The 12,018-nt window shown below is 45.2% G+C and overlaps 1 protein-coding gene across 2 annotated transcripts in view; it reads right to left on the bottom strand.

Moving 5' to 3' along the window:
- IARS1 (isoleucyl-tRNA synthetase 1) overlaps window positions 1-12,018 on the bottom strand; it is a 104,148-nt gene that overhangs the window by 40,910 nt on the left and 51,220 nt on the right. For both annotated transcript variants that reach the window (XM_070738605.1, XM_070738606.1), the window contains exons 21-23: window positions 8,698-8,789; window positions 8,230-8,307; window positions 5,404-5,525 (exon numbers count right to left, since the gene is read on the bottom strand). In XM_070738605.1, the coding sequence (XP_070594706.1) occupies window positions 5,404-5,525; window positions 8,230-8,307; window positions 8,698-8,789 (292 nt within the window). The remainder of the gene's footprint in view (window positions 1-5,403; window positions 5,526-8,229; window positions 8,308-8,697; window positions 8,790-12,018) is intronic.

Below are 12,018 nucleotides of genomic sequence, written 5' to 3' on the forward strand. Positions count from 1 at the left end.
GCTTAAGAACGCCTCTACTTAAGAACTTTTCTAGCTAAAAACCGTGTGCTCAAGATTTTTTTGCCCCTACTTAATAACCATTTTCTATTTAAGAACCCAAGCCCAGAAAAATTTCCCAGGAAATTTGAGAGCGGTACGAAGGCCCAGTCAGTTTCCTGTCATTCCCCCTTTAATCCCGCCATCTTGGGCTTTTCTGGGCTGCCAGAGGAGCCTTTCAGTGGCGCTTAAGGAGGCTTTGGCAGCCCAGAGCGAACAGAGCATTTTCCTTTCTCTGGACACTTGGAGAACAAACCACTTCGCTGTGGTGACTCCCTCGCGCTGCCTCCCGCGAGGTTGCCTCTTGGAGTATCTGGGCGTGGAAAGGCAAAAGGGGGCGCTTCGCCCCAGCTAGATCAACTTGACTTCAGCCAAACCGAGGAGTCACCACAGTGAAGGAAAGGCACCAGCTATAAAGCAAGCAAGCGAAAGGAGAGGGGAGCCCTTCAGCATGGGAAGGAAGAGACAGCAGGTAGCAGCAGCAGCCGCCTTTCGGTCAAAAGAACGGGAGGTTCCCCCTTCCTGCCCACCTGGGTTTTTCTCTCTCTGGCAAAGTGTATGGGAGGCTGCCTTGTGCTGGGTGTATGGGAGACACCAAAGTCCCTCTTTTTGTTTTTAAGCGTTAACGTTTTGGATTTTTTTGATTCCCCTCACCTCACCTTCTTCCTTCGGCAGCAACTGTCCTCCGCCTCTTCTTCCTCCTCCTCCTCCCACCCAAATTCCGAGCTTTTATTTCTTTCCTAATGGGTTTGCACGCATTATTTGCTTTTACATTGATTCCTATGGGAAAAATTGCTTCTACTTAAGAACGTTTCTACTTAAGAACCTGGTCATGGAACGAATTAAGTTCTTAAGTAGAGGTACCACTGCATACCCAATTATTATCATAAACTCTAGAGGGGGGAGCATCCTTGGTTTTCAATTTTCTATGGAATACAAGTCAAAGAAAGTCAATGTACACTACTTTTTAATTATTTTCACAAATGGTGATAATATTAAACATCATTAATTGAAAAAATAAGACAACTGAACTCTACAAATTAATTTACTTCTCTATAACCATAGAGCTTTTTAATACACATTACATCATCATCATCATCATATTTCAAAGGCATTTGATCAAGCTTCACAGCACAAGCTACATGCGGTGTGGTAGCCATTCCCATTTAAAAATCCACAACACTGAAAGAAGAGGAGGTTTTTTCTTTTCAATAAGATATTACAGACTAGATGTGCAAAACAAATACAGTGGAACCCCGATATACGAGCAGCTCTACTTACGAGCTACTCGAGATACGAGCTGGGAGAGTAGAGAAATTTTTGCTCGACTCACGAGCTTCCATTCGGGATACGAGCCGAGAAGAGCCGGCCTGGCTTGCTTTGCTTCCGAGCTGATGCAGAGCCGAATAAAGCGTCACGCCCCTCTGACGCTTTCGGCGGCTTCCGAAGCGATGCTGGGCTCTTTTGCCGCCAAAAGCGTCAGGGGGGCGTGACGCCTTATTCGGCTCTGCAAAGCAAACCAGCCTGGCTCTTCTCCGTTCGTATCCAGCGCTTGGTGAGTCCTTGGCTTCTGCTGGGGGTGGGGGGATCTGAACGCTTTCTGCTGGGGGTGGGGGGATCTGAACGCTCTCCCTGGCTGGGAGCACTTTCGCTGCGAGAGAGGGCTTTCCCGAAAGGGACGGAGAAAGCCCTCTCTCGCAGCGAAAGTGCTCCCAGCCAGGAGGCTGCGAGAGAGGGCTTTCTCCGCCCTTTCGAGAAAGCGCGCCTGTCTGAAAAGATCCCCGCCGGTCTGGTGGGATTTTGCAGCAACCTCCGAGCAACCTGGGCTCGGAGGTTGCTGCAAAACCCCACCGGACCGGCGGCGATCTTTTCAGACAGGCGTGCCGATTCTCCGCTTTTAGCAGTGAGCGGAGAATCGGCGCGCCTGTCTGAAAAGCTCGTAGCTGGCATGGAACATCCCCCCATGCCAGCTACGAGCTTTTCAGGCAGGCGCGCCGATTCTCCGCTCACTCCGGGTGAGCGGCGAATCGGCGCGTCTGTTTAAAAAGCTCGTAGCCGGCATGGAAAATCCCCCCATGCCAGCTACGAGCTTTTCAGGCAGGCGCGCCGATTCTCCGCTCACTCCGGGTGAGCGGCGAATCGGCGCGTCTGTTTAAAAAGCTCGTAGCCGGCATGGAACATCCCCCCATGCCAGCTACGAGCTTTTCAGGCAGGCGCGCCGATTCTCCGCTCATTCCGGGTGAGCGGAGAATCGGCGCGTCTGTTTAAAAAGCTCGTAGCCGGCATGGAGCATCCCCCATGCCAGCTACGAGCTTTTCAGGCAGGCGCGCCGATTCTCCGCTCACTCCGGGTGAGCGGAGAATCGGCGCGTCTGTTTAAAAAGATCGTAGCCGGCATGGAGCATCCCCCCATGCCAGCTACGAGCTTTTCAGGCAGGCGCGCCGATTCTCCGCTCACTCCGGGTGAGCGGCGAATCGACGCATCTGTTTAAAAAGCTCGTAGCCGGCATGGAAAATCCCCCCATGCCAGCTACGAGCTTTTCAGGCAGGCGCGCCGATTCGCCGCTCACTCCGGGTGAGCGGAGAATCGGCGCGTCTGTTTAAAAAGATCGTAGCCGGCATGGAGCATCCCCCCATGCCAGCTACGAGCTTTTCAGGCAGGCGCGCCGATTCTCCGCTCACTCCGGGTGAGCGGCGAATCGACGCATCTGTTTAAAAAGCTCGTAGCCGGCATGGAAAATCCCCCCATGCCAGCTACGAGCTTTTCAGGCAGGCGCGCCGATTCGCCGCTCACTCCGGGTGAGCGGCGAATCGACGCATCTGTTTAAAAAGATCGTAGCCGGCATGGAAAATCCCCCCATGCCAGCTACGAGCTTTTCAGGCAGGCGCGCCGATTCTCCGCTCACTCCGGGTGAGCGGCGAATCGGCGCGTCTGTTTAAAAAGATCGTAGCCGGCATGGAACATCCCCCCATGCCAGCTACGAGCTTTTCAGGCAGGCGCGCCGATTCGCCGCTCACCCGGAGTGAGCGGAGAATCGGCGCGCCTGCCTGAAAAGCTCGTAGCTGGCATGGGGGGATTTTCCATGCCGGCTACGATCTTTTTAAACAGATGCGCCGATTCGCCGCTCACCCGGAGTGAGCGGAGAATCGGCGCGCCTATCTGAAAAGATCAGAGCCAGCATGGAAAGCCCCCCCATGCCGGCTCCGAAGCACCGGGCACCCCTCAGCCGACGTCTTTTCCCCTCAGCCCTCGGGCTTGCACGCATTAATCACTTTTCCATTGTTTCCTATGGGAAACAATGCTTCGACCTACGAGCTCTTCGACATACGAGGTTCCTTCCGGAACCAATTAATTTCGTATGTCGGGGTTCCACTGTAGCACAAGCAAGAATGAGACAACCAAATCAAACAAATTCTTTTTGCCAACCATATCAATGAAATAAGCATCACAGTTTCAGGCAATTTTTCCGAGTAGCTTTACTTGAAGCAGCTAACATCCTGCAACACCACCTTTAACACCATCCAACAAAAACTTGTCTGTCCCAGATCCTTGAGCGGGGCTTGATAGGTGAATAAACATGTCAAATAAAGTCTAAATATCTGGACCAAACATAACAACGCTTCGCCATTGATATAGTTCACCCTCATCTTTCAAGGCTACTGTTTTTGCAAGAATAAATAAGCCAAGCTAACAGATACTGCCAATGTTTTTACCTTCTGTAAATCAATGCTTTGAGCCAGTGCTTACTTTCTTTAGCATTTGATTGATTGATTGATTGATTGATTGATTGATTGATTGATTGATTCGATTTATATGCCACCCGTCTCGAAAGACTCGGGGCGGCTTACAACATATAAAGAACAATTAAAATATCCTAAATCCAATTTTAAAGTTAAACTAACTAATCTAAAACTTGAGTTCCTTAAAAATCGGTCACTCTCATTCAGACAACCAGAAATACACTCCATTCATCAGCCAGGGGCTAATATATAATGGCCCCAGACCTATTGACACAAGTAGGTCTTCAAGCTCTTGCAGAAGGCGAGGAGGGTGGAGACAGTATGAATCTCTAGGAGGAGCTGGTTCCAGGGGGCCAGAGCCCCCACATAGAAGGCTCTTCCCCTAGGCCCTGCCAGGCAACATTGTCGACTTGACAGGACCTGGAGAAGGACAACTCTGTGGGACCTGACCGGTTGCTGGGGCTCATGTGGCAGAAGGCAGTCCCGTAAGTAATCTGTTCTGACACCATGTAGGGCTTTTCTCACAATATAGGCACTCTCTCCATTATAGTCTTCAGGACTAGATATGGAAGATGTAATTAATATAAAGTTAGGATTAACATATTTATTTTCATGGTTGTCCTTGACTACATGACTGCAATATATCTTCTATAATTTACTTGATACTTGATTATTTATTAACTGAAACTGTGTTCTGCCAATCCAAAGGGATTGTCGATGATTTACATACTATAAACACTGATAAAAATGCAATAAAGCATCTAAGCTTTAAAAATAATTAATCAACCAACATGGCACTCATGTTACTCAATCTGTTAGCAGTAGGTTGCATAGCTACCTTTGGTCACGTTGATGGATGATCTCTGGCGGGCCCGGGACAGGGGCTTCCGGTCACAATTCAAAATGTTGGTCATGACCTTTAAAGCCCTACATGGCATTGGACCAGAGTACCTTCGGAACCGCCTGCTACCGCACAAATCCCAGTGGCCAATAAGGTCCCACAGAGTTAGCCTTCTCCGGGTCCCGTCGACTAAACAATGTCGTCTGGCGGGCCCCAGGGGAACAGCCTTCTCTGTGGCGGCCCCGGCCCTCTGGAATCAACTCCCCCCGGAGATTAGAATTGCTCCAGCCCTCCTTGTCTTCCGTAAACTACTTAAAACCCACCTATACTGCCAGGCATGGGGGATTTGAGACATCTTTCCCCCAGGCTCATTATAATTTATGTTTAGTATGTATGTACTGTTTGGTTTTTAATTATGATAGGGTTTTTAGTTATTTTTAATATTAGATTTGTGCCATTATAATATTGGTTTTATCGTTGTTGTGAGCCGCCCTGAGTTTTCGGAGAGGGGCGGCATACAAATCTAATAAATTGAATTGAATTGAATTGAATAGCTGACAAGAGGAAATACCAAAAGTAAAAACTAAATCAGTCATATCCCAAAATCTGTCAAGCCTTCAAGACTGCCTATATTATTACTATAACTGTTAAACTAGCGTCTTTAGCAATTATCTATTTCAAAAGAATTTAAAGGTCTCAAAGTTTTTTTCAGGTTATCAATGACACATGCACAGAATAAATGCAAGTTAAACATTAGACCAAGTTGATAATTAGACAGTTGCTTACCTAACTTGAGGAAGCATGAGGTAGTGAATGCTATCAGTATTCTTCTCCTGAACACAAGCAGGATGAATAAGAGTCTTCAAATTCTGGTACATTAGTTCAGTAATAAACGGAGTATAAGGTGCCTGAAATGACAATATGGACAACTTGTACTATGCTGCATATTCTTCACTGATTATAAATTTTACTGAGAAGGTTACTGAATCTCATCTATGTCACCGAACGCTAACAGAATTTACACAATGAAAAGACATTTGTGCCAGCAATAAAAAGTGTACTTTATTCATCTGTTTTCCTCTATTAGAAACTGTAAGACAGATGGAGCTATATTACATTAACTTACTTCCATCCAATGGCTGGACTCCAAGTCTCAATATAACATAAAGCAATCTAATGAACAACAGGAGAACACAAAATGTTATAGCTTATCTGAGAGAACCTGGTTCTCTATAACTGCTCTAGGAGCAATCATTCTGAAAAATCAGTAAGAACAGAATGTGCATTTATTCTGTTTTGTGTCGGATAAGAGATATCAGAGGAGGACTAGTCCTCCAACTTCCAGTTTATGTTGGAGAGGAGCAATATTTTCTGCAGAGGCCTTCAACTGCCTAACAAGATGTCCAGAGCTACTCCACACTTACACACAGCCATAGTACTTATAATTTTGTAAAACTTCACAGTGATTTACAGTCCTAAGCAATTTAGAGTCAACACATTGCCCCCAACAATCTGGGTCCCCATTTTAACGACCTTGGAAGGATGGAATGCTGAGTCAACCTTGAGCCTGGCGAGATTCGATCTGCCAAATTGCAGACAGACAGCAGTCAGCAGAAGTAGCCTGCAGTACTGCATTCTAACCACTGCACCACTGCAGCTCATACTATATAGCAGTGTGCCAAAACAGGACCGTGAGCATACACACGTGTGCCAGAAACCAGAAGAGCAGCTGCCCAGTGCACATAGGGACGCCAAGCAGCTGTTCTTCCAGTTTCTGGCTCCACTGGCCATATGGCCTTCTAGTTTCTGGTGCATGTATGCATACAGAGACCAGCTGGCCGGTGCACATGCACCCACTGGAAATCAGAAGATGAACTGCCCGGTGCACCCATGGGGACCAGGCAGCTGCTCTTCCAGTTCCCAGCATTCCCACACTCATGAAGACCATCTAGCCAGTGTACTAGAACACAGAAGAGCAATGGACGATAGCTCACATGCCCAGAGAGATGACTCTGCATGCCACTTCCGGTATGCATGCCATAGATTTGCCATCACAGCCATATATAAAAGTTTAAGGTTTTCCCCACACTGCGTGCTAGTCATTTCTGGCTCTAGGGGCAGTGCTCATCTCCATTTCCAAGCCAAAGAGTCAGCGCTCTCCAAAGGTGTCTCCATGATTGTTCTGGTTTCTGGTAGAAATTTAGCAATTACAGATAACTCTTATTAAATGCATCATTTCATGAATAAAGAAACTCCATTTATTTCTCTGCTCTCCTGTAATTCAACACATTCCATACAGGCACTCGGTCCTTATCCCTCTTAGCTGCATTTCTCACATTCCTTCTCCTGCTCTACTTAACAAGATTTATTTTCCTAACAGCATGACTTTAAAAAAACAACAGAACTGACGGTTAACAATACAGAATACTTTTGCTTACTTTAACGCGGCAAAAACACATCCATTTTCCTTTCAGCAACGTTGAAACTCCACCCTTCTTCTCCACTAGCCCCCTGACGTGCCAAATATATCACTACAGTATTTAACCCATTCCTCTCCTTAATATCTTCTTCCAGACCTCTGTTCTCTACATTTTTGGACCCTTCTGAATTTAGAGTTAACCCAGCGAGCGTCTGATTCTCCCTCGCTAGATCCTGAACTCATAGCCCCATCCTGTGGCTGGCCTCCCACCTGTTCTACTACCTGTAACCCCGGGCCCTCCACTAATTCATAAACACTATCTGATTCCAGGTCCTCAATATCTTCATCATCCTCCCACTGATCAGGAGTATGTACAACAATGATCATGTGGCCAGCATGACTAAACACGAAAGGCACATGGTCCCTATTTTTCTCCTTGCATTTTTTACTTGCTTTTGAACTGCGAGGTTGGAAGAGGTAATGGAAGCTCGCTCCATTACGCTGCAGTAGGGATTTGAACTACTGAACTGCCGACCTTCTGATCGGTAAGCTCAGCATTTTGGCCACTGAGCCACCATGTCCTCTGGCCATACAATTACAGACCCACTAAAAGGGAGGAGAAAATAATAGAAATTCCTTTCCCTTTTAGAAATCTTTTTGCACAACGGCCATTTCTCCTGTGGATATTAGAAGCACGAATGCAATTTGTACTTGTTCTCCAACGAGTTCTGACATAACCATTATTTTGCCTTTCTGGCCTTCCCTTGTCCTTTCTTTGCTATTTCATTTCTTTTTAGCATAGCTTATTTGGATTGTAGTATAGAAGTTCTGCATTCGATTGTTACAGTCATAGTATTTAAATAAAACTCAATTTTAAGAAAAGGCTACATTAACAACAAAATGGGAGTCAAATATAGTTGATGTGCAGTAAGGAATGCTGTACTTCAAAAGCAATTATTAGTTTTAGAATTATCTATATTGAATGTTGACCTGACTAACAAAGTGAAATTATTAGTAATGTTCTGGTTAGGAAAGTGCAGTGTTGTTTTTTTAAATTGAAATTCTTAAAAAAAGAATATCTTGGTCATATACTCATAAAATGTACACCATCAGAATATATATATAGCTTTGGCTACCACCTATTTTTTTCTAAGCTAATATTAGAATTAATGCAGATTATAATATATTCTCACCATAAGTCTGCACATGGAGTAGAGGACGCTGAATAAGGTTTCTAAGGCCATAATGCAGTCTTCTGTTCCATTCTCTCCCTACCCATTTAGAGACAAATGTAATTAGACTTTTTTATTTTTTATTTGTTTATATATTGTAAGCAAAATAGACATGAGGTTTGAATAAAATATTAATTAATTATTATTATTATTATTAATAATAATAATAATAATAATAATAATTTATTAGATTTGTATGCCGCCCCTCTCCGAAGACTCGAGGTGGCTCACAACAATGATAAAAAACAATATTATAGTGAACAAATCTAATATTAAAAAGAAGTATATAAAACCCATAAAATTCCATCAAAAGCATCTATTTTTAAACCGCTTGGATTTATTATTTATCTAAATAAAGCAATATAAAAGCATCTCAAATAAATAAATGTCATGCATATATACATTGGGGGGGGGGGAGAATTAATTTACCTTCAACCGCCTTCGATTCATTCTGACATACCAGTTGGTTAGAATGTCTACAAATTTAACAAGTCGAGGAACTACTGTGTACAGTCTGTAGGCTAAAAATTAAATGGAAAAAAATGTATAATAGTTTTGTGGTTTTTTTCATTTCAGTCTCTTTTTCTCACAGAATGATTTGCTTAACACTGCAACAATTTTGTGACAAAAATAAATAAATAGAGGAAGCCATTTAACTTTGCAAATCCTCTACCAATTCTAGAATCAAACTTACATTAACAATCATTGTTGATATGATTACAGTGTTCCCTCAATTTCCGCGGGGGATGCGTTCCAAGACCACCCGCGAAAGTTGCATTTCCGTGAAGTAGAGATGCGGAAGTAAATACTGTACACCATTTTTGGCTATGGATAGTATCACAAGCCTTCCCTTAACACTTTAAACCCCTAAATTACCATTTCCCCTTCCCTTAACAATCACTTACTCACCATTATTACTGGTACTCACCATTGAATAAGACACTTAATGATCCTGATATTTATAAACATAATTCTTTATTAACAATTTTTTGTTGTTGTTTATTTGCAAAAATTATTAGTTTGGCGATGACATATGACATCATCGGGTGGGAAAAACCATAGTATAGGGAAAAACCGCGAAGTATTTTTTAATTAATATTTTTTGTAAAACCGTGGTATAGGCTATTCGCGAAGTTCGAACCCACGAAAATCGAGGGAACACTGTATATACCAAAGCTAATTTTTGCTTAAGATTAGTGATAGAAGAGTAGGAATTCTATTCTCAAAAGCACCTGACAAGCAGCAATGGGTGGAAACTAATCAAGGAAAGAAGCAATCTAGAACTAAAGAGAAATTTCCTGACAGAACAACTTGCCTCCAGAAATTATTGATGCTCAACACTGGAGGTTTTTAAAAAGAGATTGGACAACAATTTGTCTGAAATGGCATAGGGTTTCCTGCTTGAGCAGGGGGTTGGACTAGAAGATCTCCAAAGTCCCTTCCAACTCTGTTGTTCTGTATTCTAATTAAATCTACACTGAACAGGAATACGGGGATTGATTTATAGGGTGCTGTTTCCATCAACGCTGCAGTCTCTGGGAAGATGGTATCCTGAGTTTCTGCCAAATCCAAACCATTTGCATTTTCTTTATTGATGTCTATGTTACAATGCAGGGATACTTATCAGATGCCCACACATAAAAACACACTCGCACAGAGACCACTGTTACAGCTTTAATCAGAAAGACTTTTCTGATTAAGCCAATGGCAGAAATAATTATTTCAGCAGCAAATCAAACTTTGGGATGAATTGCTACTTTCTGCTTATGACTTAATGTGATAAATATATGTGAAAGGTATTTATTTTAGCAGTGGTGGCTATTGCTTTATTGTTTACTTTACCACTATTATTTGTTCAGTTTCCAATGAACACGAAAGGCCACTAACATTTAAAAATAAACCTATTAATCAAAAGATCAAAGCAAACACTGGATCTATTAAAATACAATGTTTTAAGGGGAAGGAAGGAAATGGCAGCATTTCTGCACCATCCTCTCCTTTCTCAACCCTCTGGACCAGATGCACACAAAGGAAAACAACATCGAAGCTGCTAAACAGAACTGGTTGTGTCCATTAGGGCAGAGGTCCCCAACCGCCGGTCCACGGACCGGCACAGGGCCGTTGGGGGTTTTCAGCCGGTCCGCGGCGCCAGGGCCCCCTCGGCCTTTCCGCACCACCAGCGGCGCTCCTCCCGCCAGCCAGCCAAGCCCCGCGCCCGCCGGAACCGGCTCCTCGCTCTCCCCCCGCCACCCGCCGCGTTTGCAGGAGGTGGGGAGGGTCGGGCGGCCCGCCAAGGCCAGGAGGGACGCCGCTGCCCCCCCTCCCTCTCTCCGCCCGCCGCTGCGCCTCCTTGACGCCGAGAGGAAATGCCGGCAAAGGCTTTTCTCAGCGGAGGTCTTCAATGTCGGGGGCACACGGGCGGTTGCACGCGCTCCCTATCTCCCTGCTAGCCCACTCGGAGTATTCAAAATAAGAAAAACCTTTGCCGGCGAAGGCTTTTCTTATTTTGAATATTCCGAGTGGGCTAGCAGGGAGATAGGGAGCGCGTGCAACCGCCTGTGCGCCCCCGACATTGAATATCACCTTCGCCGGCCCCACCTCTCCTGCAAACCCCCTTGCTGAGAGCCCGGGGCGAAAGTGCTCTCGCAAAGGTGAGGCGGGCAGGGCGTGCGCGCGTCACCGCTGAGAAGAACGGAGAACGAGAGTGAGTGAGAGCAACAGATAGCAAGATAGAGAGAAAGTGAGAAAGAGAGAGTGAGAGAAAGGGGGGAGAAAGAGATAGCAAGAGAGAGAACAAGAGAGAGAGAGTGTGAGAAAGAAAACAAGAAAGAGTGAGAGAGAGAGAAAGCAAAAGAGACAGAAAGAAAACAAGAGAGAGAAAGTGAGAAGAAGAGAGAGAAAGAGGGGGAGAGAGAGAGAAAGAGAGGGAGAGGGAGAAAGAGAGAGGGAGAGGGGGGAGAGATAGCAAGAGAGGGAGAGAGAGAAAGAGAGAGGGAAAGGGGGGAGAGATAGCAAGAGAAGGAGAGAGAGAAAGAGAGAGGGAAAGGGGAGAGAGGGGGGAGAGAAAGAGAGAGGGAGAGAGAGGAGATAAAGGAAGAGGAGAGAGAGAAAGGAAGAGAAAGAAAGAAAGAGGGATAGAAAGAGAGAGAGTGAGAGATGCTCAGTGAGCCTTTCTTTGAAGTTGCCTTTCTTTCTTTCTTTCTCTTTCTTGCTTTCTTTCTTGCTCTTTTTCTTTCTCTCTTTTACCTTCCCTTCCTCTATTTCTTCTTTTCTTTCTCCTTCCTACCTTCTTCCCTTACTCTCCCCTTTCATAAGTTTCCTTGCTTCCTTCCTCTGTTCCTGTCCCTTCCCCCCTTCTTTCTTTCTTTCCTTCCTTCCTTTCCTCCCTCCATTTCTTGCTTTCCTTTTCCTTCCTCCCTTCTTTCCTCCCTCATTCCCTTCTTTCACTCCTTCCTCTCTTACTCTCCCCTTTCACACCTTTCCTTGCTTCCTTTGCACCCTTCTTCTGTTCCTGTCCCTTCCCTCTTTCCTTCCTTCCTTCCCACCCTCCGTCCATTCATTCACCCATTCCTCTCTTGATCGCCCCTTTTACGGCGCCGCTGACAGCTCGCTCCCCCCCCCCCCCGGGCCATGGAAAACTGGTCTAGCTTAAAGCCGGTCCCTGGTGCAAAAAAGGTTGGGGACCTCTGCATTAGGGCAGCAATTTTTTTTCAAAGAAACAGATGCATAAAATATGTCAGTAACTGGTAG

This window comes from Erythrolamprus reginae, chromosome 2 (genome assembly GCF_031021105.1).
Source record: "Erythrolamprus reginae isolate rEryReg1 chromosome 2, rEryReg1.hap1, whole genome shotgun sequence".
NCBI classification, from domain to species: Eukaryota; Metazoa; Chordata; class Lepidosauria; order Squamata; family Dipsadidae; genus Erythrolamprus; species Erythrolamprus reginae.